The following is a 27,315-nucleotide window of genomic DNA, read 5'->3' on the forward strand; positions in this document are numbered from 1 at the left end:
TCACCTCAGCCTCCCAAAGGCGCGGGATTACAGGCTGAGCCACCGAGCCTGGCTGTTTTAATTGGTTTTTAAAAATTTTTTTTAATTTTTATTTTAAAGATGTAGGGTACTATTCAGGGTTAGGTGTACAAATGGTCATTGTACTGGTAAAGTTTGGGCCTCACTTTGGTCCCCAGTTCACCTGGTTTGAGGTCAGGTACCCTTATTGATGAAGCATGCCCCCCCACAGTTTCCCACTACTACCAATCCCTTTCTTATAGTATTATGATAATTGTTCACGGTCTGCTTATGAGTGAGAACATGTGGTACTCAGATCTTTGTTTCTATGTAGTGGGTACACAGCAGATGGATCATGTCCCCCAAATAAGCTTGAACTTTGAAAAGAAAAGCAAATTATTTATGATCCGTCACCCCAAAAAGTTCAATTTAAAGTTACCACAGAGCGAATCTGGTTTGTACTCTCAGAAATATCTGACAGCATGAATGAATGGACTGAACAGGACTCGGACTGACTTCTTTTGATGCCTGTCCACACGTGAGTCTGACGTTGCCCTACCCACCCGCCACCTGTCCCTGTGCTGGAGACCCCCACTCCTGCCATGTTTCCCCTCTCCCGCTACCCCGCACACTGGGAAAAGCATCTAATGGAAAGATGAACAGCCCGCATGTCACCCCCACCACTGAGCAAAAGCAAATTGCTTCTTCATTTCAGGAGTGAGTCCAGGGTTTGGCTTTCTTCTCGAAAAATAAATCAGGTTTGACTTTTTGAGGGCCCTGAATCATCCTGAATCCCAGAACAGGCCAGGAGCTGTCTATTCAGCGTTCTGAGCTTTTTATTGTCATAAGGCCAATTAGTACTTCTCAAAGCCCAGCACTGCTCTTGGGCCAGCAGAATCGGAAAAGAAACAATAGAGGGCGTGTGTCGTGGTGAGATGAGTTTGTGCTGAGAATGTGTGATGTATGTCTCCACGCCCAAGGTTGTAGAAGGCTTGCATATTCATAAGGTCTTATCTAAGCTACTCACTACTTTCTAGTTCTTCATATTAAGTGAAAGATATGTAAATTCTCAGAGGTTTAGGGTAGATCCAGGCTGAATACATCTGAACCTTTTGTTTGTTTTGTTTTGTTTTGTGACTAAAGTTTGTTTTTATTATAAAGATATGGGGTACAATTCATGTTTAGGTATACAAGCGTTAATTATGCAGGTACCCTTGCACCTTTATACGAGAGTTGGCACATGGCGTTTCCAGTTCCTTCTCTGCCGTCCACTCCTAGAACAAGGGTTCTCTTTCTCATGCCACCGTCCTGCCTGGACCATGACACAAGCCCAGATAAAATCGTGATCACTTTTTCTCCAGAAGCATGTTTGATTTCTCTTTCTGTTGATACCATTTATCTTCTTCTGCTTCAAACATTCTGCCTTGACGAAGACGCCTCTGGAAGCAGAACACCCACATTTGGTACCACTGCCTTCACGTCTGTGTTTTGGCTTCAGTGGCGGTGCTTTTAATATTCATGAAGTCTGAAAAAATAAACATCTTAGACTATTTCCTCTGAATGGAAATGTTACGGTTTCAAACCCCAGAGAAAACAACTGGTAATTTCCACAAACCCACATTTTCTCCCCGTCAGTTGGAAAGTCGCTCCGCTTGGCAGAAGACTCGCCTCCTGGACACTCCAGGGTTTCCCAGAGCAGATGGCCAGGGGCCTGTTTTAAGGAAGAGGAACGGGGTCAGTACACACACATACTCAAGAACTCCCCTTGGAATAATGGATACTAGAGTCTCTTCAGTCCACTCAAAATCGTGTTATTTCCGTCACGATGAATGGAAAGCGATCATTATTTCGTGTCCTTCTCTGTGTTTAAATGAACATCGACTTGTTCCTCAGTCATCTCTCCTTTGCATTGAGCCTGTGCTGATAGTCATCCTCTCTAAAATTAGCTCAAATATGGAGAAGAAGCTAGAACCGAAGGGCAAGCAACAGACCGCAAGAACTTCACACAGATTTGAAAGCCAACTTCTTCAGAAAATAAGATGATTGTCCTAAACAATGCAAAGAAAAGGAATATTCAGAAGGTGATTTGAGGCTAGAACACTGTTCTACGTCCCTGAGCTGTGGTGACTCCCCCCAGATGACCCACATTGTTGACTTTCTAGCACTGCTCCAAGGTGACACTCCCACACTCACCAGCTCTCTGCCTTCCTCAGAGGACTGTCCCAGGCCGCATGCTGGTGGTCACACCATGTCATACATCTTTGGCTTCATGTCTTTCTCTCGCAAAACTTCTGTGTTATCTGTTTTCTCTTTCCGGGAATCATGCAATTTATCTGGATGCCTTAGGCTATATTCTACACCTCTATGGCAGCCTCAAAAGTTGCCAACAACCTCTCTGTTCCCACCACTTCCCACTGCTGTAAGAGTCCCCTGTGTCTCTAAGAGGCTGTGTGAGCCAGAATTAGGGAGTGAGCATGAGGGGGTGTCGGGCATCCAGCGTGGAGCTGAGCTGTGCGGTCTTCTTTGCCTTCCACGAAGGTGGGTGGGACACCCACTGCTACAGCAGCTATCTTGGGGCTGTGAGGCTACAGCCAAGAGGAACGAAAAGCCTGGGCTCGATGGCACCGAGAAAGCAATACCTACTTCAGAATCACATTGGGCCAAAATTCAGCCACAGTTTGAGCCACCGTTAGTAGTAGAATTTTGAGTTTACAAATACACAAACACAACCTGACACCCTCTTGCCCCCACTCAGAATGTAATAAAGAACCTTGCCTAATCCTGGGACTTCTTGTACTTTTTTTTTTTTTGAGTCGGGGTCTCATTCTGTCATCCAGGATGCCCTCATGTTGCTCAGAATCATGCCGTGGCACAATCATGGCTTACTGTAGCCTCAACCTTCTAGGCTTAGTTAGTCCTCCTATCTCAGCCTCCTGAGTAGCTGGGACTACAGGTGTGAACCACTGCACCTGGCTAATTTTTGACTTTTTTGTAGAGACAGGATCTCACTGTGTTGCCCAGGCTGGTCTTGAACTCCTGGACTCAAGTGATCCTCTCCCTTCCACCTCCTAAATTGCAGGGGTTTCAAACATGAGCCACCGCGCCTGGCCTCAAATATTATTTCTATGTGAATAATTCCCAAATCTGCTCCATTTTAGTTCAGTCGTCTCTGTTTCCAGCTGTGAGGTTGTCTGTCTTTTTTTTTTTTTTGAGTCGGAGTCTCACTCTATCACCCAGGCTGGAGTGCAGTAGCATGCCCACAACCACCGCAGCCTCGACCTCCTGGGCTCAGGCAATCCTTCTGCCTCAGCCTTCCAAGTTGCTGGAACCATAGGCGCATGCCACCACACCCAGCTAATTTTTTGATTTATTTTAGAGACGAGGGCTCGTTATGTTACCCAGGCTGATCTCGAACCCCTGAGCTCAGGCAATCCTCTCGCCTCCGCCTCCCAAAGTGCTGGGATTACAGGCTCGAGTCATCCCTGGTTCTTCCTCATCCTCATCCCTCAAGCTCCGTGCTCAGCATTAGAATCTGCCCTTGTCCCCTGAGCACGGTTCCGCACACCTGTCCCACAGTTTCTGTTTCCAGCACCCCCCGGGGATGGCCCTCTCTTTGCTGCCTGGCGAGTGTGGCCACACCTCATTGGCCTCCTGATATGGCCTGTCTGGTTTAGGTTTCTCCTTCTTCCTGCCTCCATGCCCAGTCCCTCCCTCGGTTCTGTCCATGACTCCCCTCAGATGTCCTCCCCATCTACCCATCACCCTCCTCCCCACGCCATCACCTGGCACTGGCCACTGCCACTGCTGTCTCCTGACCTGAACCTGGCTCTCTGGTCTTCCTCCTCTCTCCTCCATTTTCTAGGCTGCATCTGGAATATTCTTTTAACAATGTAAATCAGAATGCTCTCCTTTCCTTTTTCAAACCCCTTGGCGATTTAGAATCACCCTGCCCGCCTTCCCGTTCTGAGATTCACCAAGCTCTTTGCCACACAGGGCCTTTGCATGTGCTGTGGCTTCTGTGCACAGCCTGGGCCCCCTCCCAAGCTCTCTTGCCAATCTCCACACCTTTTGGGGCTCAAACACCACTTCTTCGGAGAAGCCCTGAGCCCTCCTGTTGCTCTCTGCAATGGCACAAAATGTTTTCCTTCGCTGCTATTAATGACAAGAATGTGAACTGTGCTGTTCAGTGTCCTGTGACACCACCCCCCACTCCCAGAACAGGATCCTAGAGATGCGACACCAGATGTGTTTTTCTCACTGAGTGCCCAGAGGCCGGCTCAGCGTCTTGGACGTAATGTGGGCTCAATAGTGTCTTGGACGTAACGTGGGCTCTTGGCCCCTGGGCCCCTGGGCCCCTTGTGCAGGAGCCTCTGGGGGCCACTTCAGCCAGTCTTCCGTGACTCCCTGGCAGCCCCTGCGTCTGTGTGGGGGTATTGAGCCAAGAGGCGCCGTTCACCCTTGCCACCTGTTGCCTTTGCTGCTGCTGGGTCTCCACCTCCAGTTCCCTCTCATTGCTTTAAAAAAAAGAATTATTTATTTTAGAGATAAGGTCTCACTCTAGGCTGGAGGGCAGTGGTGCAATCATAGCCTACTGCAGCCTCAAATTCGTGGCCTCAAGCGATCCTCCCATCTCAGCCTTCCAAAGTGTTGGCGTTACAGGCGTGAGCCACCACACCCAGCCTGCTGCTATTTTCTCATATCAAAACTTCACCTATTTTCTTTTTTTTTTTTTTTTTTTGAGTTGGAGTCTCACTCTGTTGCCCAGACTGGAGTGCAGTGGCCGCTCCCGGCCACCGCAGCCTCAACATGCTAGGCTCTGGCGATCCCTCCGCCTCAGCCTTCCATACCTGGAACTACAGGCGCGCGTTACCATGCCCGGCTAATTTTGGACTTATTGTAGAGATGAGGTCTCGCCAAGTTGCCCAGGTGGGTCTCGAACCCGTGGGCTCAGGCAATCCACTCACCTCAGCCTCCCAAATGCGCGGGATTACAGGCTGAGCCACCGAGCCCGGCTCACCTATTTTCTTACAGGACTGATTGTGTCACTTTATGAGGTGTTTAAATTTGTCCTCAAGCAGAGATGATCTCTAGGCTGCCCTTGACCTTCCATGGTACAGGTTGAAGCATTTCGAATCCAAAGCCCCCAAAACCTGAAGCACTCCAAAACCCAAAACTCTTTGAGCAGCAGGTGGAAAGTCCTGCACCTGACCTCATGATAGGCCACAGCCAAAATGCAGGCACACAGCACGTTGTGTATTCAGCATCTTCAAGGGAAAGGTCAAATCGCCTTGCGGCTGTGTGTATGGGGCATATAAGAATCATAAACGAATGTTTTATTTAGACCTGGACGCCATCCCTGAGATCTATCAGGTACATACAAATATTCCAAAATCTGAAAAAAAGTGGCACCCGTAAACTTTCTGGCCTCAGGCATTTGGGATGAGGGAACTTGAGTGGCAAATGGCTGTGTGTTCATCATGGCTCCTGCCCTGTGCTGTAGAGAGAGTTTGCATGCTTTTCTCTCCTGAGCTAGAATGTAAGATGCCAGAGAAGTGATTGTGGCCTGTGGCACTTGGTGTCCTCACTGCTGAGCACCAAGCCTTGTGGACAGGTATGTGGGACAGGCCAGTGGGCTGAGATGCTCGGCCTTCCATCAGGCTGGGAGAGAGGACTGAGCAGTTTGAAATGCCTGAACTAGTGGACCCAGCTTCAGTGCTCAAGCCCAGGCTAAGACAGCCTCGAGGCCGCGCACACATGCTGAGGTGATGGAGCACCTGTCCATGTGACTTTCTTACCCAGCAGGCATTTTAAGCGACAAGGATGCATGCAGTCAGTCTGGCTACAGCTGGGTTGTCGTGACATCATGGGACTCTCTTGCTGAAGATGGGACTCAGAGTCCGGTCTCCAGTGGAGTTTATTGCCTAGATGATGGCCACAGCCAGACCCAAAGGCAAGCAACTCTGCCTCCTGGGGCCGAGGCAGTCTGGCCTGACGGTGAGCATCTTACAGGCCCCCTGTAGAGGGTATACACCAGCTAATCCACTCAATATAGACCTATATGCAAAGCCTGTGTGCTGGTATCTAACTGTTGGGGTGACTCAGAAGCAGCTTGAGTTGGGGGAAGAACCTTGACTTTCTTGGCCAGCCCTTGGGAGAAGAGACTTATCAGATGTGTGGAGTGGCCTCCATGAAAGGGAAGGACTGGAGAGTCGAGGTTTGGGGGGACCTATCATAAACTCACCCGCACGGTGTGTGCCTGGTGTGATGACATTTCTCCAAAGGAGAAAGAACATAGCACAAACATGTATGTGCTCAATGAGCTGAGCAGACATTGTGCTGAATGAACAGGAACTCAGAGAGGGTCAGAAAGGAAAACAACCTCAGATGTGGTCACTGGAGACAGCACCTACCTCCAGTCCCTGGGGCTTGAAGGAAGGCCAAGGAGCTTGGTGGGGTGCGCCTGTAGCCCTGGCTCCTCGGGAGGCTGAGGCAGAAGGATTGCCTGAGTGTGGTGATTCCCTGGTGCCTGTTTATTCACAGCTTCCTGCAAGAAAGAACCCTCTTCATCCCTTGAGTCATCACTGCCCCCTCCCTGCAAAATGTCCCTCGGATGGGGCCTTGGGCATTAGTTGTAGCTGCTCTCATGAAGGATCAAACCCAAATACTTGCACCTTGTGGTCCCTAGCTTCGAAGATTTCCTTTCCACCTCATCTTGACATGCATGTGAGCCTTGGGAGGCTTAATTAAAATGGGAGGGGAGCCAGTGTCAGCTCACAAACAAACTGTTTTGATGTTTCAAAAACCCAAGCACACAGAACCTGGATTATTCGGTGAGTTATGCTTATGGGATTTGTCTTGGGTGTTCTGATTGCTCAGAGCCTGCTGGGGAAGTCAGCCGTAGGGTTTAGACCTGAAAGGAATATCGTTAAAGCCCTCCCAAATTTCACTTTGCATCTTCGTAGATGGGCTTGCCATTACCAGTGCATCATGTGAGCTGCACGTGAACTCACACGATGACTTCTGCGTCCTCAGCCATGCCTTCTGCTGATGACGGGTTCCGAGGCAGGGCTAGCCCGTTTCCCAGCCTGGTTTTTCTGCCTGGCTGGGCAGGTGTGTTCATGGGTTCCCTTCCTGCTTTTCCCAAGGGTCGCTGCTGTCCTAAGACACTGGGTTGTCGGAGAGGCAGTAGACCATAGTGTCCGAGTCTGGGATCTCCCACCTAGTGCACAAGCCTAGTCTAAGACAGTCTCAATGGTCACATGACAAGCTGCATGCACAGGTTGAAGTTGGTTGAGCACTTTGACCTGATCTCTTTATGCCTCGTAATGTCACCTGCAAAATGGCAATCAGGATGGTGGAAATGGCCCCACCATTGCAGGGTATACTGTGTTAATTCAGTTTTTAAAAAATTCATTTCAGAGTGCTTAACACCACGCCTGGCCCAGGATGACTGTTACCCAGGATGACAGCAATGACTGTGACAACCCCAGGGAGTGGGTGGGGGCATCCCACTCAGGGGCAACCAGTGGATTCCAGGAGTCTGGGAGGGTGTGTACCTACACCTTCCCAAGGGCCTGGGTGGACTCAGCTTCAGTGCACAAGCCCAGTCTAAGATGACCTTGACAAGCTGCTTGCACAGGCTGAGGTTGGTTGAGCATTTGTCCATGTGACTTGCTTACCCAACAGGCAATTTTTTTTTTTTTTTGAGTTGAGGTCTCCCTCTGTTGCCTAGGCTGAAGTGCAGTGGCATGATCATGGCTCACCACAGCCTCAACTTTCTGGGATCAGGAGATCCTTCCACCTCAGCCTCCTGAGTAGCTGATACTACAGCCGCACGCCACCACGCCTGGCTAATTTTTAAATTTTTTTCTCGAGACAAGGTCTCACAATGTTGCCCAGGCTGATCTTGTATTCCCGGGCTCAAGCAGTCCTCCTGCCTTGGTCTCCCAGAGTGCTGGGATTATAAGCGTGAACCACTGGACCCAGCCCCCCAGTGGGCGTTTTAAGCAACAAGGACTCTTGCAGTCAGTTTGCCTACAGCTAGGTGGTTATCACGTCATGGGGCTCTCCTGCTGAAATTGGAACTCAGGGTCCAGTCTCAAGAGGAGTTTATTGCCAGGATCAGGACCACAGCAGGAGCCACCATTCCTGGTCTCAGTTGATATGTCCTGTTAAGTTTTGTTCCCTTATTTTTTGGTCTCATATATACTCATCATTATTCTATTGGATACATTTGGAGCAAAGTGATACAGCAAGTAAATAAACTCTCTGTACTGATCTCAGACTCGAATGAGTTTGGTCACCTCCCCCAGCTGCAGACTGATTCGGTGGAAGCGAGACATGGCCCATTATGATAGTGTAATTCGCTGACACAGAGATTCATTTTTACTTTGGGTTCTCTTGCCTCCTTCAAATAAACCAAGCACTATATTAAAACCTGCACGCTCTATTTGAATTTTTCATGAAAGGCATTAGACTTGAGTCCCAAATAAGGTAACATGGACATTTGTGGAAGTTCAAAGCATGGATTTCCTAAGATTTCTCAGGTTGCCCAAAAGGAACAAGATTCAAACCAACTTTGGATGGATCGTCCTCAGTGAAAAGACTAGAGAAGCCCATGTTAGCATCAGCCCTAGGAATGTGAGGTATGCCATGCACCCAAGTACCCAGAGTCCTGTCATCCGAGCCGCTGCTATCAGCCCCAGCCCCTCCAGACATTCATGCACGTTTATTTTGGATGAGTCTAAGCAGGTGTTTCCTCTGTGTCGCAAATGGTTGGCGCTGGAGCCTCGGGTGCACCCGGCCTGTGTCTCCAGCTGATGCTCCGTGAGCGCGTGTGCTCATCTGACAGCCAATCCCGGCTGATTCCCATGTCGGTCAGCCCTGGACGTGGAACAGATGTTGGGGATTACGGGCAAGGATTCGGGAGGCGTGGGCCCGAGTGTCTGCGGAAGTCATTCATTGCGGAGATGCAGACAGGCCCTGCGGAGTCCGAAGAAAAAAGCCCCAGCGGGCCTGCGTATCAGGACTCAAAACAAATGTTTTCCTGTGTCCTTTAATTGAAAGAGTAATAGTAAATCATCAGCTTCAAACCAGACTGAACGAGGAAGGGAAATAATCCCAATCCCACACCTTGTCATTTGGGTTCTAATCTATGAATTGATCAGGGGGTCGTGGCCCATCAGCAGCAGAGTGGAGTCCTCTGTTTAATTCCATGATGAGTCATCGGAAGACAGTTTGCAGAGCACGGGAAATTGACTGTCCCCCAGGAAAAGTCCTCAAAGGTTGGGCTTCGTTTTCCCCACTAACACAGGGCTGTTTCCTCCTGGTCGGTTCCGGTTGTCCAGGAGTCACTTGGTCAGCTGCTGCACCGATGCTGTTGTCTGCCGGGAACATTCGGCTCACCATCCAGGACTCTGTCAGTTGGTGGTCTAAGCCTGGAATGTGTGGGCAAAGGCAGAGGTGTCCTCTCTGTTCAGTGGCCCACCTACATCAGAGCTTATTGAGGCAGTGGCCTGCTGAAAGCTAACACAGGTAGTGTCCTGTTCACTTTTGTGTTTCCAAGTCATCCTCTCGAGTTAGTGAACCTAAGCTTTGTGCCCCTTGGGGCAATCCAGAAAGAAATCACATTATTTAAAGAGCCACAAAGTAAGGGTTGTTATGATGGGAATTTTCTTGACCAGCAATGGTCATCTAAAAAAAAAATTTAGAAATAAAGCCAAGGATTTGAATGGTGATTCTAAGAGGAATCGAATTCAGAAAACATGTTTTTCTGGGTTTTTTCTTCCATTGATTCCATCGCCAACTTATTTAAAGCCCATGAAGGATTTCAGTAGAAAGAATGACAAACAAAGCTGTATGCTCAACTGTGACTGTTGGAGAGTTGATTTGTTTTGTTTTGTTTTCCCCAGAATGCAGCACAGTCACGCATCACTTAACAGTGGGGATACATTCTGAAAAATGCACCTTTAGGCCATTTTGTCATTGTTCAAACATCATGGCGTGTACTTAGACAAAGCTGGATAGTCTAGCCTGCTACACACCTGGGCCATGTGGTCTAGCCTGCCGCTCCTAGGCTACACCACTGCCCAGCATGTGACTGTACTGAACACTGTAGACAACTATAACTCAGTGGTTAAGATTTGTGTATCTAAGCATAGAAAAGTTATGGCAAAAATATGGTATGAAAGATTAAAAATGGTTCACCTGTCGAGGGCACTGACATGAAGAGAGCTTGCAAGCCTGCAAGTTGCTCTGTGTAGGTTAGTGGGTGAGTAGGAAGGCCCAGGACGTTTCCGTATGCTTTATACAACTGGCAGTGCAGTAGTTCTGTATACACCAGCATCTACAAACCCATAGGTCACGCATTGCACTGAGTGACGATGTCAAGACATCATTTAGGTGATAGGAATTTTTCAATTCTGATATAAGCTCATGGGACCACTGTCACATATGCAGCTTGTCATTGATCTACACGCTTTTATATAGCACATGACTGTAGCTAGGTCTTTTTCTGGGATATGTATAGAAATATTTCCTCTAGGGAGAAAGCAAGTTGTTAATAAAGAGAACAAAGTAACTGGCAATAGTTTATTAAGTTTTTTTTTTAAGGGATAAAGAAGACATAAAACCATATAAATGGTCATCAAACGCCATAGTAAATAAAACTATGAGGAAGACCAAACTGTACCTTTGCAGTAAATATTCTACAAATCAAAATCTCAAGCGCAGTTGTAGAATTCATTCAACTTGCTTGGAGTTTTCTTCCTTTTTCTTTTCTTTTTTTTTCCTTTTTGCAACAATTCAAAGTAACTTCATTCGTTTTCTTTTTGAAAAAATGAGAGAAAAAGTTCATTGTTGTATTTTGCTTATCTTTCTCTAAAAACGTCTTCAATTTTCCAAACTAAATGGAGAAATATAAGAAGACAGTTCTATAAAAACAAAAGAAATACCCCAGACTCTTTACATAAAAAGGAACAAAGACATAAGAAAGAGCGTCTGGGCAATTTTATAAGAGCATATGATATCTGGTGTTATTTATATATGAACCCGGTTTTTTATATATATTTTATTTTAGAGTTGTGGGGTACAAGTGAGGATTTATTACATGAGTAAGTTGCATACAGGAGACATTTTGGTAGATACCACCTCACACCAGTCAGGATGACCATCATTGAAAAAGTCAAAAAATAGCAGATGCTGGCATGCCTGCAGAGAAAAGGGAATGCTTCTACACCGTCGGTGGGAATGTCAGTGGGAATGTAAGCTTTGTGGAATGCAGTGTGGCAATGTCTCAAAGAACTAGGCCAGTTTTAGGAAGGGAACACCACAAACGTCGAAGGGTCAGTCAAAAGCATTCATATTTGCTAACGTTCAAGAGAGTTGAAGTGAAGGAAACTGGACTGAAAACATAAATTAAAATATATGGGAATGGGAAGTGCAGCTGAAGTGTTTCCATTAGGGTCTGATGAAAAAACCTGGCTCTGTTTTATGTAAATTTTCAGCAGTGACCTGGTAAAGAAAGTCAGAGCACATTAATTAAATTTACAGAGCCAGGGAAGGTGAAGACCCAGGAGGTTAAACATAAAAAACACAGATGGGCCGAGAGAGATGGGGGGAAGCGGACGGGCGTTTACAACACGATATTCAGCCTGGAAATATGCGGGCGAATACGGTGGGGAATACAGCCAAAGACAGATAGCTCGCTTGAAGAAAAAGCTAATAAAATGTTGAGTCTGAGAAACCGTCAGACCAAAGCCAGGAAATTAGAAAGTTACGGATCTCACGGTCACTGTAAATTAACCCCATTGCACACATGTAGTATTTCACGCGACTGCCCGTGGTGTTAACTTTCACGCCTAAACATGCGTGTGTGTGTGTGTGTTTCACCTGCGTTATGGTTATAAAGGGAACAGGGGCCAGCAGGAGGGGACCAGACTGGGGGTTCCTTGCACGATCCCAGCTGCCCATGCGCCTTGGAGCAAAGCGAGCTGGGAGGCTTTGATTCAAAGTCAAGTTGTTCATCCAAGGAGCTGGGAAGAGATGCGTGTTTCCTGGTAATTGTAAAGAAGTCATGAGTGTCGGGGTCAGGGAGAAGGAAGCCTGTGACACCTTCCAGAGACAACAGGCTGGGCTTAAAGACAACCCAGTCCTCGTTGCTCTGTTCCTTGGTGAGTCTCGTGTGACCTCCTCCCTGTTTCACTCACGTGTTTCTTTCACCCTTTTTTTTTGACCCAGATACCGTCCGGTTCTTCCTCTCTGTATATCCCTTTGTTTCAACGGTCCAACTACAGATGCTAATTGCAGTGTTTTTCCTTTATTTTTTATTTTTATTAGTATTTTAAAGCCGTGGGATCTATGTGAGGATTTGCGGCACCAGTAAATTGCGTGCAGGTGGGGTCTAGGCTAATAGTGAGCCCTCTCTCCCCCTGGCAATCGACCTGTTACCCAATGGGGTGTGTGCCTCTCACCTTCCCTCCCTCTCCCCGCTAGCAGTGCCCTTATTTCTGAGTGCCCGATGTTTAGGGCCTACTTATGAGTGAGAACATGCAGTCTTCAGGCCTATGTTTCTGTGATTACTGATTTAGAATGATGGTTTCCAGCTGCAAAGGACATGATATTGTTCTTTATGGCTGCATGGTATTCCATCACATATATGCACCACATTTTCTTTATCCACTTTCAATGGGCATCTGGGTTGTTTCCATGTTTTTGCTATTGTAAGCAGTGCTGCAATAAATGTATACAAGCAGGTGTCTTTTGGGTAGAGTGATTTATGTTCCTCTGGGTATATGCCCAGAACTGGGATTTTGGGGTTGTATACAGGTTCACCTTTTAGTTTTCTGAGAAACGGCCATGCCGCTTTCTGCAAAGGCTGAACCAGCTTACATACCCACCAACGGCGTAGACCCGTTCCCTTTTCTCCACAGCCACGCCACAGTGTTTTCCTTTCAAAGCTTCCAATCTGTGGACCTCGTTGCTTCTTCATCTGTTCTGGTTTTTGTTTGTTTGTTTGTTGTTCAGTCAACTTCCATGGCACATGTTCCAACATGTCTCTCACATCAGACATAGGACCAGGCTGGAGGAGTTTGCAGGCTCCTTCCCAAGTCATCGTTCAGGCCCTCTCTTCTAGTTCTAGTTCTAGCCTCTACTGCCAGCATCTTCTCTCTTTCCTCGTCATAGAAATGTCCACTGATTTTGCACTCCCCTTTCTGACTTTTGCCACTTTGGGGATTTTTCTGCCCGTGGGGATGCCTCTTCCATGACCATGAAGACATGGTCCTCCCTGGCTCCTGTGAGGTCCTCCCCCTACCTCCCCAGCCCTTGGCAGGGCTGTCCCTCCATGACCCACACTCACCAGAATCCACATCTTCTCCGAGATCCTCACCTCTAGACCCACCCTCCCAGCTCCCAGCAATTCCTTGTTCTTTTGCCTTTTCCAGACCCCCATTCCCACCGAAGCCACTCTCACCCTCCCTGTCCCTCTCAATCTCTCAGCCCTCCTGTCGGTGTCCAGCAGATCCTCAGTGGCTGGGCTCTCACCCACCCTCCCGGCCTCATCTTCCCTTCAGCCGGGCCCCAACACCGGTCACATTCTTGTCCCGAACTCCCTGCCCTCTTTGGTGCTGATATTTCCACCCCATGCTCCCGCCACTTGATGGCTCAGCTCCGTCCTCTCAGGCTGTTCAGCATTTCCAGGGAAAGTCAGATGGCGTGGCCCCTGAAACGAGGTCGTCTGGATGTGCTGGCCGTCGGGCCTCACCTGCCTGACCCGCACTCTCCACGCAGCAGTGCGAAGGTTGTGGCTTCTCCGCTGCTTTGCCCTGAACACGTGACCTCGCCTCCTTATACACAGAGATCAAGGTCACTTGCCAGCGGTTCCTCGGTCCTCTCTTTACCGCCGCCAACATCTCTTCACCGTGCAGGGCTGTGCGTCTCCATCTCTGAGTCAAGAGCTGGTCTTGACTTTCAGAGCCACCTCTTCCGACTCGCCCCCGACGCCTCCCTCCAGCACGCCCCAGGGCTGCCTGTCACCCCCTCCCTCTCGAGTCTTCATGTCAGGACTCTTTCTCCCTCCGGCCTCTTGCTTGCCACCATCAGCCTGGCCCGTGCCCACGTATCCTGCTGTCTTCCCTTCAACACGCAGCTCGAACCCAGGGCCTTCCTTCCCTTGTCGAGGACATCACGGGGGCTGGTGTGTCTGTGTCCCCACCTCCCATTACCAGTGTCGTCCAGGTTCCAGCCTCACACCTCTGCTCACCGTGGGTTCCTTCTCCATGTGTTTGCTCGGGCTCACCCGTCAGCACAGTGCAGCGACCCCAACAGAGAGCGTATGAGCCCTCGTCTCTGTGAGAGGCCAGAGCTTGGGGCCTGGGTTCAGTTCGTATCCTGGCTCTGCCATACCCCTGCAGTATGACCCAGGCCAAGCGACTAGACCCCTCTTGCCTGAGTAGCCTCGTCTGTAAGAGCAAAATCATCAACGATGCCTCCCACATGGGTTGTTGGGAGGGTGAACTGAACTAATTCGCAGAAAGGACCAGGGACATTCCAAGTGCAGAGGCCATATGGCTCTTTCCTCATTGTCACAGCCCAGTCATCAGACTGTGACATCAGGCTGCACATGCCCGACTTTTTTTTAAATAGAGATGGGACTCTTGCTAGGTTGCCCAGGCTGATCTTGAACTCCAGGCCTTAAGCGATCCTCCTGCCTTGACTTCCCAAAAGGCTGGGATTACAGGTGTGTCTTTTTTTTTTTTGAGTTGAAGTCTTACTATGTTACCCAGGCTGGAGCACAGTGGCACGCTCACGGCCACCCCAGTGTCAACTTGCTGGACTCCAGCGATCTTTCCACCTCAGCCTTCCAAGTAGCCAGAACTACAGGCGCATTCTACCACGTCTGGCTAATTTTCTTTTTCTTTTTTTAATTGTAGAGACAAGGTCTCACCAAGTTGTCCAGGCTAGTCTCAAACCCACAGGCTCAGGGATTCCACTCGCCTCGGCCTCCCAAAGTGCTGGGAGTACAGGCTGAGCCACCACGTGTCGGGTATGTCTTCAAAGAGCACTCTGCATCCACTTTCCTCAACTTCTCTCCAAAACCAGAACATGCTCACTCCCTCAGCCTCAGCTGGGCCTCCGGGATCCTTGGCCTGCTCTTATAACAGCTATTGTGATGACCGTCCCCAGTCTGAAATGCTTCCTGTGGCTTTCTGTTGTGCCCCAAATGAGATCTGAGCCCCCTGACCCAAGTCTCCTCTCCCAAGCGTGCCCTCAATCCAGGCACACCTGAGCTCCCCTGGAGGCCTCTGTCCCTTTTGGCCAGACTCCCCATCCTACCTGCCCTTAGACAGAACCTCAACAGCCCCACCTGGGGATCTCTCTCCTAGACCACATGTGACTCTGCCTTGCCTTGGAAGCACCTCCATGTGGTTGAGGTTGCAGCGCAACAGGAACACTCATTCTCTGTTGGCGGGAACATAAGCTAGTCCAAACCCCATTGAAGGCAGCTTGGAGACTTCTCGAAGAACTAAAAGTAGATTTACCATTCGACCCAGCGATGCCACTACTGGACATATACCCAAAGGAGCATAAATCACTTGCTCTTGTAAGACACTTGCACTCGTGCATTTATCACAGCACGTTTATCCACAACAGCAAAAGCATGGAGCCTAGCTAGGTATCCATCAACAGTGGACTGAATGGAGAAAACGCAGTCCAAGCACACATGGAATACTATGCAACCATAAAGAAGAACCAAATCACGTCCTTTGCAGCCACATAGATGCAGATGGAAACCATCATTCTGAGCGAATTATCTCAGGAATAGAAAACCTAACACATGTACACAGTCCTTAATGATAGCTAAACATTGAACAACGCAGGCATAAAGAGGGAAAAAGCAGACACTCGGGAATCCTAAAGAGGGAAGGAAGGGTGGGGGGAAGTTCTGAAAAGTCACTGCCTGGGTACCACTCTCACCAGCTGGGTGACAGCTCCATGGAAGCCCAGGCCTCACCCTCAGCAATACGCCTGTGTAACAGACCTGCACATGCACCCCTTGACTCTAAAAAAATAAAAACAAAAAGTATATCTCCCCCTCCTCCCAGCCTGGCTGGCAGCTGCCTGAGGACAAGTCCTATCTCCCTTGTCCCCGTGCAGTCCCACCAGTGACACACACCGACTTGAACCTTGATGATGTCATCCCTATGGCTCAGCCTCGAAACCAGTTTCTCGCGCCTCACGCTGGTGCCACGCACCTGGGTGAAGAATGGAATGTGTCAAAATTGTGACAAATTTGGGACAAAGACCATGGAATTCCATGTCCATCCTGTTCAAATACAAACATGCCGTTTGCCTCTATCTTTCTGAAAGTGAATAAAACGCTGGCCACATTGTTCGAGTCTCTGTAGTTGCCTCCCTTGAGGTAGAAATACCCACATTATTTAAATGTTTACCGTTTTCATGCATGTATTGTGTGTGTGTAAACTTACAGAAAATATAAACAACACGCAGAGTTGATTTTGCAAGGTATGGAAAATTTATATAGACTGTGTCATATGAACCCCTCTCCTCCACACTGGATTTTTTTATTTCAAAAAAAAATGCACTGTTTTTGAAGTTTATCCATAGTGATATAATTTTAGTTCATTCATTTTAATGCTGCTTTGAGTTATATAAATATGCGAACATTTATTTATTCTCCTGTTGATAAACACTTCCTTTTTTTTTTTTTTGTTCCCTGCAATTGCCAAAAAACACTACAGTGAGCACTCCTGAATGTATCTGCTTGTGGATACGGATGAGTTTCCCAAGAATACATCATCTGGAAGGGAATATGCATTGGAAATCTCTCTATCTGTGACTTTCTTTAACTTTCCTTACGGTGCCTTTTAGTGCAAACGTTTTCCATTTTAACGCAAAGTCGAACGTATCTATTTCCTCTCCTGGTTTTTGCTGTTTGTGTGTTTTCTAAAAGCAAATCAAGGTCATAAGAATATTCACGTACATTTTCTTTTAAAATCTGTGAATACTTTTCACTGTGAGATCTTGGGTCTGCCTGGAAGGGATGTCCTCCTATGGTATGAAGTAGGTTCTGGCGTGTTCCACCTAGATAGGGAGTGCCATGTACTGACCAGCCCTCCCTCCTCCATTGATGGACAGGACAATGGACTGCTAATTTTCGAGTGTCATCGAGTGAGATTTCTCATGGCTCGGCTCAGAGTCTTGGGCGTTTTTGCGCTGAAGGGAAGGGTCTGAGCAGGGGCCTTCGTGCTTCACATGGAGGAATGGGAGAATTTGCCCGAGGGCTTGAACCCAGAGAGCCTCTGGATGGTCCAGAATCCCATGTGGGGGACTTGAGCTCTCTGGAGATGCTCCGAATGATGATAATATCTTCCAGATAGTTCAGGGTCAGTGCCTACCGGCTTGAAATCCCGCCATGCTGTCCACAGAGGCTTCCTTCCCTCATTCAATTACTTCCTTTTTTAAAAAACTAAAAAGAAGATTATAGTCACGGGCCTCATAACAACATTTCAGTGAATGTCAGAACACATGTAGGACATGGTCCCATCAAGTTATAATACCGCCCCTTTCTAGCTATGTCTAAATATGTTTAGATGTGCACATACTTACCAGGGGCTACAGCTGGGTTCTGTCCAAGGAGCAAAAGGCTGCCCCATATGGCCTAGCTGTGAAGTGGGCTGTTCCATCTAGGTTTGTGTAAGTGCACCCCATGATATTCACACAACGAAATTGCCAGGCAATGCATTTCTGGGCACGTAGCCCTGTGGTGAAGCCACACATGACTGTGTCTTGCCCCCATCCCTCTGGGTGATTCGAAGACTAGATGTTATCTTTGCTCCATGGTACCAACCTCAACTGGATGTGTCCTGCTGAGGGACAGCGAGGAACCGTGAATTCCAGTCCATGCCCACCGCCTGTGTAGACTCAGCCGTCCCTTTGTGGATAAGCGCCATGATGGATATTAACGGAGCACCAAGACACGGCGACTTTTGCTCACTTGAGTAACGATGCATGACTCTTGCTCCCTGGGTGCAGCTGCAGTGAGCTGGGGGGATGGTGAGATTCCCTTGAAACAGACCCGTTATTCAGTTTATCATTTTAAAGGCGACCTTTTAAGTGGACTAGAAAAAGACAAGGGTCAGAAATATAGTAAATGAATTAATTTACGTGTGATAAAATCAGACTAGGATTTCTGGGCTAAAAATGGATGCTGGGTTATATCAACTTAAAGGCTTGCTGTTGGTTAAAATGAAAGTTACCAAAACGCTAGCAAATCACAATGTAGAAAAGATCGGTCAACTTCAAAGTAGACAGTAAAACCATTGCCTGTTAAGAATGCGGGTCGCTGATTCCATGGGACAAGCACTGGCACTAGAATTGGAGACTCCTGGTTTCAAATCCGGATTCAGCCCCTGACTGTGTGACCTTGTCGGGCCACTCAACTGCTCAGCCTCAGTTGCATCATCTGTAAAACGGGAGCAAGCAGTATCCCCCTTGTAAGGGTTTTTGTGGGGCTTAGAAGTAATATATGTGGGGGTACCCAGGAAAGAGGGGTTTGATAGGAGAGTAGAAACTGAAGTTAAGGCCTTCCCTCCCTGGTACCCAGGGCCACTGTGTCAGTGATGAACATAGGAGATGCCAGGGAAGAGGGGGAGGAGCTGAGGTTGGTTTTAGACAAAAAATATCTGTGAGTATTGCTTGGGATATCCTTGTCGGGGGTCTGGAGTGATTGCAGGTTGTGCTGGTGAGCCCCTGCGTGCACACAGCAGGGTGTATGTCTAGACGGGTGACTAGTCTTCGGAGGGCCTCCCTGCTGTCGTGTATGTGTGGACGCTGCACATGAGGTCTGGGACTGGTGTCTCCTTCCTCCTTGTGTCTGTCAGAAGTAACCAAGAGATTGACACATAATAAGTACTCAAAGACTGCTGGTGAAAGGAAGGCAGGTTGGTGGTGGTGGTGACATTATTTTATGAAAGAAATCAATCTATCAACTTTAAACATAGAGACCAAGTGCAATGGCTTACACCTGTAATCCCAAAATGTTGGGAGGCCGAGACTGGAAGATTGAGACCAGCCTGGAGTCAGGAGTTTGAGACTAGCCTGAGCAAAAGAGCAAGACCTCGTCTCTACAAAAATAAAAAAAAAATAAATTTTTTTTTAAAAACTAGATGGGCAGGGTGGCACATTCCTGTAGTCCCAGCATCTTGGAAGGCTGAGGCTGGAGGATCGCTTGAGGCCCGGAGTTCAAGGCCGCAGTGAGCTATGATCATACCACTGCCTTCCAGCCTGGGCAACAGAGCAACACTCCATTTATTTTTTTTTTAAGTGTTAAAAGCATCATTTTCATTTCTTAATTTGGTACATGCGATGAACATCTTTTGCAATTTTCACTGGGTTACCATAAAATCTTTATTAAGTCAAGTCTTTTCTCCCCAAGAACATTTTTCTGTTAGAGAGAGAGAGCGGGTGCTTTGGTGTGGAGGGGCAGTAAAAAAGGGTGATGGCAGGAGCAGAAAAGAGAGAGAGAAATACGCAGGAGGAATCCCTGGGGGCCTGCAAGCCACTGCTAAATCTCAGTTGCAGTTGTCAGAGCGAAAGAAAACAGTGGAGAAAATGTCTCATGGCGAGGTCCCTGCCTGCTCTGCTCCGGGAAGGCCGCTGGAGGGATGGACGGCGGCCAGCTGGCGGGCGCTCAGACGCCTGGTACCGCACTCCAGCCACTGAGCTCATGGGCTCCAGCTAAGTCATTTTACAGTCAGCGCTCTTTCAAGATCGGCACAGGCACTTACAGATGTGGGGTGGGGGTGGAATTTGAGGAAGGAAGAAGTATATGCTTATTTTTGAAGGTTTAGTTCAGGGGTCTCTTGAGTTCTGGTGAAATGGAATGTGTGAGATAAAAACCCAGACAACTGTGTGCTTGGCACGACAGCCGTGAGGTGGGTCTTGCTGCTGTCTTGGTCGGACAGAGAGGAAACTGAGGTACAGAGCGGCCGTTGAGTCCAAGTGTTGCCGTCTAAGGCTTACAGGTGCAGTTGCATCCTGGGTCCATCTGAGTCCAGAGTCCCCCCCACTCAGCATCACCGGACTCTATTGCTGAGAGGGTCCTGGCAAGTCCCGCCCCTGCTCCCTTATCTGTGTTCACCGATGCCTAGTGAGGCCAGGGAGCCCAATGACTGTGCCCCCTCCCCAGAGTCCTTCTCATCAATTTCACTTCTGAGATTGATCTTGAGAAGCAGCCCAGGAATTCCAGCCGCACTGAAGGCAAAACAGCCTCGAGCCCCGCCCCCGCCCCCGCCCCGGCAGTGACCAGGAGCCGAGCAGACCTGGGATGGACAGAATCCTGGTGGAGTTGAAGTTGGCCACTCAAGGCCTGTCAGTGTCTGCTCCCAGCATCCTCAGCTCCAACTCTGGGGCCGCGGATGTTCTCTGCCCGCTGATTGGCCACCTCGTATGTAATCCTTCCCAAAGCCAGACTTGCATTCCACGACTTCAGTGAATTCCACGCTCCTCAAACCCACCCACAGAGTACCACCCTGGAGGCCTGGGTGTGCAGCCCATGGCTTTGCATTTCAAAGACGATGATTAGTTGAAGATTCTGGATTTAGGTAAAAAGAAATCATTCCATGTATTGTGACCTTGTCATTGATTATGATATGATCTGTTTTCAAATCTCTGGGTGAGTTGGAGGGTCCAGAGCATTGTTTCTTGTTGATCACGTGATTTGACGTAACATGAGACAGAGCAAGGCCCTATCTCTAAAAAAAAAAAGATAGTCAGACATGGTAGCTTATGCCTATAATCCCAGCTACTCAGGAGGCTGGGGCAGGAGGATAGCTTTAGCTTTGGAGTTGGAGGCTGCAGTGAGCTATGATCATGCCACTATATTCCAGCCTGGTTAACAAAATAAGACCTTGTCTCTAAAAAAGAAAAAACAAAAAATCTCATTCGAGAATCGTTGCATGTCCCTGTTGACCACGTCTGGGATACCTAAGTAAGAATCATGGTTATAGTCAATAGTGGAAACACATCAGTTATCGATCGGTCCTCTAATTTAGGACAATGAATCATCCAGGTCCTAGTAGCGTTTTAAGGGCACTCTGAATGCCCAAAGAAGGCATGCCAGGGCCTTTTCAGTGGAATAAGACATCTCCTATGTAGGATGTGTTTGTGTGTGTTTGCATCCTAGTATGTGCTTTCCATTCCTACATCTTTGTTCATTGCAAGTAGACAAGTTGAGGCTGGAGACATCGTCCTGCCCGGGTCATGCCACACAGGGGGACCATTTGCCTTGAGTACCCAGAAGGACTATGTCAGGGTGGAGACGTCTCCATCCTCATCAGAAGGGATCACTAGATGTCTTCAGCTGTGGTTCCTGCCACCTAGGAGTCTCCAGAAAAGCTCGACAACCAAGACGGTCTCCAAGCCTCCCGGCTCTGAAGTCCTGTTCATTCTGTTCTGAGGACGAGATCAGCAGACGGTGAGGTCAGTCCAGCTCCAGAAGATGCCTCACTCCCTCCTCACCCGTGGAAGCAGCTGAGGCCCCGGAGCATGATTGGGGCTGAGAATCACCCTCTCCTCCTGAGGCTGTGACTCAGTGGGCACCACGTGCAGCCTCTTGACATCCAGCTGCGTGGACAGCGTTTTCCATGAGCAACCACCAGCTCTCTTTTCTTTTCTTTTTGGGCACCAAGTTACTGGAGAACATCTTTCGTCCTTAAAGAGCACCCCGTGCATGCGTCCCATGTGGTATTCTGTGGAGGCATGCCTTGCTTGGCCTGGCATCCCGAGAGAGGGTCCACCTGCACCAGTGAATACAGGGGACGGCAGCAAGTAGGCATAGGCACAGGGGCTTACAGAGTATGAAGAACAGATTTCAACTTTCAGTCTCCACCATGTCCCTGCTAACAATTGCTGTGTGTCACCAATCGGCAGCTTGTTCCCAGAATTATTTGGGGACTTTGTGGCACACCACAGCCCTCTACCTCTTGGGACAGCAGTGGGTGAGCCTTCTCCTGACAGTGGGAGTGAATCATACCTTCATGGTCCCAGTTTCCCCTAAAAACTCATTCAGGAAGCCAAGCGTGGTGGCTCACGCCTATAATCCCAGTGCTTTGGGAGGCTGAGGCAGAAGGATCACCTGAGCCCAGGAGTTCAAGACCACCTGGGAAACACAGCAAGACTCCATCTCTAAAAAAAACACCAAAAATTAGCCCAGTTTGGTGGCATGTGCCTGTAATCCCAGCTACTTGGGAGGCTGGGACAGGAGGATAGCTTTAGCCTGGGAGTCGGACGCTGCAGTGAGCTATGATCATGCCACTGCACTCCAGCCTGGGTGACAGAACAAGACCCTGCCTCTAAAAAAAGAAAAAAACAAAAAATCTCACTCAGGAATCATTGCACATCCCTGTTGACCGCATCTAGGATATCTAAGTAAGAACCGTGGTTATAGTCAATAGTGGAAACACATCAGTTACCGATAGAAAAGAACGTGCCTGGCACTCACGTGTCCCAAAGTGCCTTTCATAGTGCTTCACATTGAGTGATTCATTTAGACCTCATGGTAACTCTATAAGATATGACATATTTCCCATTTCACAGAGGAAGAAACTGAGTCATGGTGGTACAGTCTTGGCAGAGCTGGGGTTGGAGCCCAGGCTATCTGTCCATGCTTGCGATGGATCGAATGCCTGTGTTCCTCTTCAAAGTGTAATGCTGCCGCCCCAGCTTCCAAGGTGGTGGTGCTGAGCTGAGGCCTTCAACAGATAACCGGGGATAGCTGAGGTCATGAGGGTGGGGCCCTCATGGCGGGGTTAGTGCCCTTGTGAGAAGGAACACCAGAATGCTCACTCCCACTCTCTCTGTCCATGCCCAAGAAGCCTTCCAAGCATGCAGAGACATGGGGCCGTCTGCAGGCCGGGAAGAGGGTCTCACCGGAACCTGGCCAGCCAGTTAGAGACCCGGGTCTCATCCCATCTGTGGGGGGAGGGGCGAGCGGAGCACTATCTCGCTCTGCCATGGGCGGTGTGGGTGACACGGACTGTGCCACAGGGTGTGTGTCAGGCACCACAGCTGCCAGGTCACGGGTGAAACAAAACGCTCCTGCCTGCCTCTTCCAGGACTCTGGGCTCTTCGGGGGTAAGGGTCCCTGTGTCCTTGCTCCTTCCGGATGCAGAGGTCAACAGACCGTCATCACGGTGACAGGGAGGGGTACCTTCTCTCTTCTCGGGGCTCAGGGCTTGGGGCTCAGATGGTGACAAGGCAAAGATAGGCCATCTGCCCTATCTTTGTCAGTAGCTGTCCTAAAGACTGTGCTTTCGTGCTGGCCTGAATACTCTGAATTATCAGGACTTCTGCAACTGTGAGGCAGCTAACTTTTCTCTCCAGGAAGGTAAATAAGTTTGCAGTGTCAGCCGATGCCCGGGCCTCTCCTGGCTTTCCGTATAACCACAAGAGGATTACAATCTAGAAGCAGTGATTGTTAAAGTGGCCTATAAATGCACAACAGATACAGTTTGTTACAGACACATAGGCCCCTCCATAATTTCTGGAAGCTCCGGTCTCACCTCTGCCAGAGTCACAGCAGGGATCAAGGCTCGGCATCCAGGTGTCCCTATGGCCTTTCTCACAACGCCTGCCAGACAGCTGCCCCCAAGACATGGAAGATGGAGACTGCACGTGTGCCTGCAGTGAACCTTGCCTGCTTATGTTGCTCCTGAAAGGAACAGAGAGTATAGATTGCTTGTGTCTACATGACACAGTGCCATTCTTGAGCCTGTCCCATTCTCACCTTGAATATAAGAGTCACACACCCCCAGAGCAGTGATATAATACTATTTCCCTGTCTTCATCTCCCGCGTCACACCGTATGCAGATGGCATTAAGACTTGCCCCGTCTTTACATACAAATAATGACTTCTGGAAGTTACCAGAATGTCTAGTGCAGGGGTCATTCTGGGTGATATAATACAGCCACTTGGTCAGACCAATCATTTGGTCTCTAAAATTGGATGCCAAAGAAAAAATTGGAAATTAAATCGACCACTACCTGTAAAGAAAAATCCCTTTTTTCTTTCAAAAGCTTGTGCCCTAGTTTTTAGAAAAAGAAGCAAGTCCTCCCACGCCGGGGTCAGACTGGGTCTCTTCTCCTCCCCCCTGCAAATCTCACTGCTTCTCAATTTAACTGTCATAAAACACCAAGCAGGGCAGTAGATGGATTTCAGAGGCCAGAAGACCATGGGGAGGCATGGGCTTGGCCCAACAGGCAAGCTGGATGCTCGGGACTAGGGTGGGGATGTCGTGAGGACAGATGCTGGCAGGGAAGCCCTGCAAGGCAGAGAAGGGGCAAGGGCCGCAGAGCATGTGGCCATCCCCCTGCAGCAGAGGACAGAAGCAGAGAGTGGGTGTTGCTTGGATGCCAGGTCCGGGCCGAGGGGACCTGCCCTCGTTGTATTACCTGAGGGGAGCTGCTCTGGCTTCCTGATGTGCAGCCCCTCCCCATCCCTGCAGGGTCCCCTCTGCTGTCCCTCTCCCTGTCATCCTCTGCTTTACAGTGACTTCTAGCAAAACACCTGTTCCAGTGGGATCCAATGACTTAAGACCCAGAACAGAAAATCCAATGAACCCAAAATGTCCGGCTGCACTTTAACTTTGAGCCCCTTTCCGAAGGACCACCTTCCTAGGCCATCTCCATCCTCCCGGCCTTTGCTTCCTGGAAGCCAAAATTTAAGGACTCGGCACCCTCTAACCCCCCAGTTGTTCAGTGTAAGCTCCTCCCTCTCTCTGCTTTCTCCCTAAGTTCTCTTGAACTCACCCAGCATCTGACGTGGCCCTCCACCTCTGTCCCCTCAAACCTCTCTCCCTGTTCCCTCCCATACTACCCCCCACCCAGAGGACCAGGAACAAGGAAGCCTCCTGGAAAGCTGTGCCCTCTCTGCTCTCCCTGCCCTCTGTCCTTCCATGGGAATCTGTCTCCCTCTACCTCTCTGGCTATTGAAATCCTGTTCGGCTTTCAGGCATATCCACACTGGGTTGCCTTTAGGAAGTCTTCCCAGAAACCCCACAGGGTAATTTTGTGATGCGTACCACCTTCCACAGTGGCATATAGAGTATACCATGGGATTTTTGGCCAGGGCTATTCACCCCTCCTTAGGCACCCTGGTGGTCCCCTGCTGACAGGAGGTCAGCAGAACTTGGTGCAGACACCCAATCATCATAACCCACTGCAGCCCAGAACTCCTGGACTCAAGGGATCCTCCCGCCTCAGACTCTTAAGTAGCTGGGACTACAGGCATGTGCCACCACCCACTGCCAGCACCACGGGATTGTAAACTTGAAGTTCCACTTCTCCACCTGCCTTGTACCAAGCAGCTGGGATCCAGGTCCAGGCTCCATAAATGAGCAGAGAACAGAGATGGCTGCTAATAAGGAAAGAAAGGAGCAGGCTGGGAGACATTTATGCCTCAGTGGAGTGAGGCGGGTGGCTCCCGTGGTTCCCTTTAGGAGGGACATGGGACAGCACCCTGATCGGAAGAACTTGGAGAACTTTCTAGCAGAGAGAGGCAACACCACGTCAAACCAGAAGGATGGAGGGGAGAGGTCAGAGAGCTCCAGGAGGCGCTGGTCCATCCTGTCTCCTGGAGGCCTCCCAGGGGCACAGTCCCACTCCCTGAACTTGATGCATTCTGCCGTTTGCGTGTTGTGAAACGTTTTCCGTTGGAAGAGCAGTCATCCATGTGTTGCTTTGTTTCTTGCAGGCAACGATGGTCCTGAGCTCCGCACACTTCTGGCTGGGGTTATTTCTGGTTCCTGCAGCCTGTCTGATCGAGGACGTGGCATGGAGAGCGTAAGTTGAAAAAGTTGCAACCTGCATCTGACGCATCTGTCCCTGATGTTGTCTTTCCCATGAGCCCTGCCCCAGGGTGTGAGCGCCATGGGACAGCTGAAGAGATGCGTCTCCCACCACCTGTCAGTGAAAGATTTCTATTTCACTTCTTAGTTTAACCTCTGCATCATTGTGATATGAACACATCGGCCAGAGGAGCCCTGCCAAAGGCTGTGGGCAGATCAGTGGGGTGGTTGCCTTGTACGTGATGACAATGAGTTTCTCAGTACAGACACGTTCCAGGGGTACGGCTCAAAACTCGTGTCTCCCTGTATTTTAAACTCGGTGCTAAGTGATCACAAAGAGGGTCTGGCTCTACATCGCGTGCTTAAAGGAAAAGTGCGTCGAGGTCAGTCATTTCAAATTCCTGAACAATTCACAGTAGGGATCCTTCCCCTAAGAATCTGGGACATTCGTTCACAGGTCTACAAGAAAATCACAAAGATGAAATGATAATGTGGGCTAAATGGGATATAATTCTTACCCAGTTTTTGCTTTAATGTTTGAAAACGCATTACTTCCAAGATATCTTGATTACAATGGCCAAGAAGCCACTAAGTTCCAAGATCCTGTAAATTTTAATTTCATCCATGAACCAAAGAAGGGCTTGAACGAGTAAGAGAATACTGATTTGCGTTGGGGAAAGACCCAGTTCTTCCTACCAATATGTAATAGGTACAACTTCCCTGAAAATGGAGACTTCTGGCTTGGCTTTACTTTGGGCAAAGCACAATTATTTTGGGGCCCTGAGTTAGAGAATTGAGACTTTAATCCAAACCTTCCCAGAAAAGACATCAGATTTCATTTTATCTCTCCGTTCCTCCCACACACAGTGAGAATTTTTCTTGCCTCACAGCTAAGGATGTCTTTTGAAAAAGTCTTCATTTTGGCATTATCTTGACAACCGGTGGCACTTAACGCAGAGACAGAGAGAGGAAAGAATTTTTAGCACATATTTTCTCCCCCCCTTCACTAAGTTTTTCAACTAACAAAAATTAAATAATTCTTAATTTAATAAATGCTTTGATTTACCACAATTTCCATCTCATTTGCTAAAACTGTCCTGTAAATGACAGAATCAGAATCCTCGGAAATAAAGAGATGATAGCCAGGAAAGATATTTTCTTAATCTAATAGATGTTACTGTAAGAAAATATTTGTCCTATTATTTGCTCTTTCAGCCAGTAGACCTAACGGTGGCATAATCTATCTCCTCACCGAATTGTTCAATTTTGCACAAACAAGTTACTTTTAGGTAAATCTAATATGATCCTGGCTAGATCCAATGTCCTTTTCCATTTATACTGATTGAGAACTAGTAACATATTTATACATGTCTATTTGTGTGTGTGTGTGTGTTTTTTTTTTGAGTTGAGTCTCACTCTGTCGCCCAGACTGGAGTGCAGTGGCCGCTCCCG

At 48.6% G+C, this 27,315-nt stretch overlaps 1 protein-coding gene across 2 annotated transcripts in view; it reads left to right on the forward strand.

The window, feature by feature from the left end:
- Nucleotides 1–27,315, forward strand: part of LOC103260518 (phospholipid-transporting ATPase IB) — a 549,519-nt gene that overhangs the window by 469,817 nt on the left and 52,387 nt on the right. For both annotated transcript variants that reach the window (XM_008058151.2, XM_021712400.1), the window contains one exon: nt 25,770–25,858. In XM_008058151.2, the coding sequence (XP_008056342.1) occupies nt 25,770–25,858 (89 nt within the window). The remainder of the gene's footprint in view (nt 1–25,769; nt 25,859–27,315) is intronic.

Source organism: Carlito syrichta, unplaced genomic scaffold (assembly GCF_000164805.1).
Source record: "Carlito syrichta isolate Samal-C Ts95f unplaced genomic scaffold, Tarsius_syrichta-2.0.1 Scaffold303232, whole genome shotgun sequence".
In the NCBI taxonomy this organism is placed as follows: domain Eukaryota; kingdom Metazoa; phylum Chordata; class Mammalia; order Primates; family Tarsiidae; genus Carlito; species Carlito syrichta.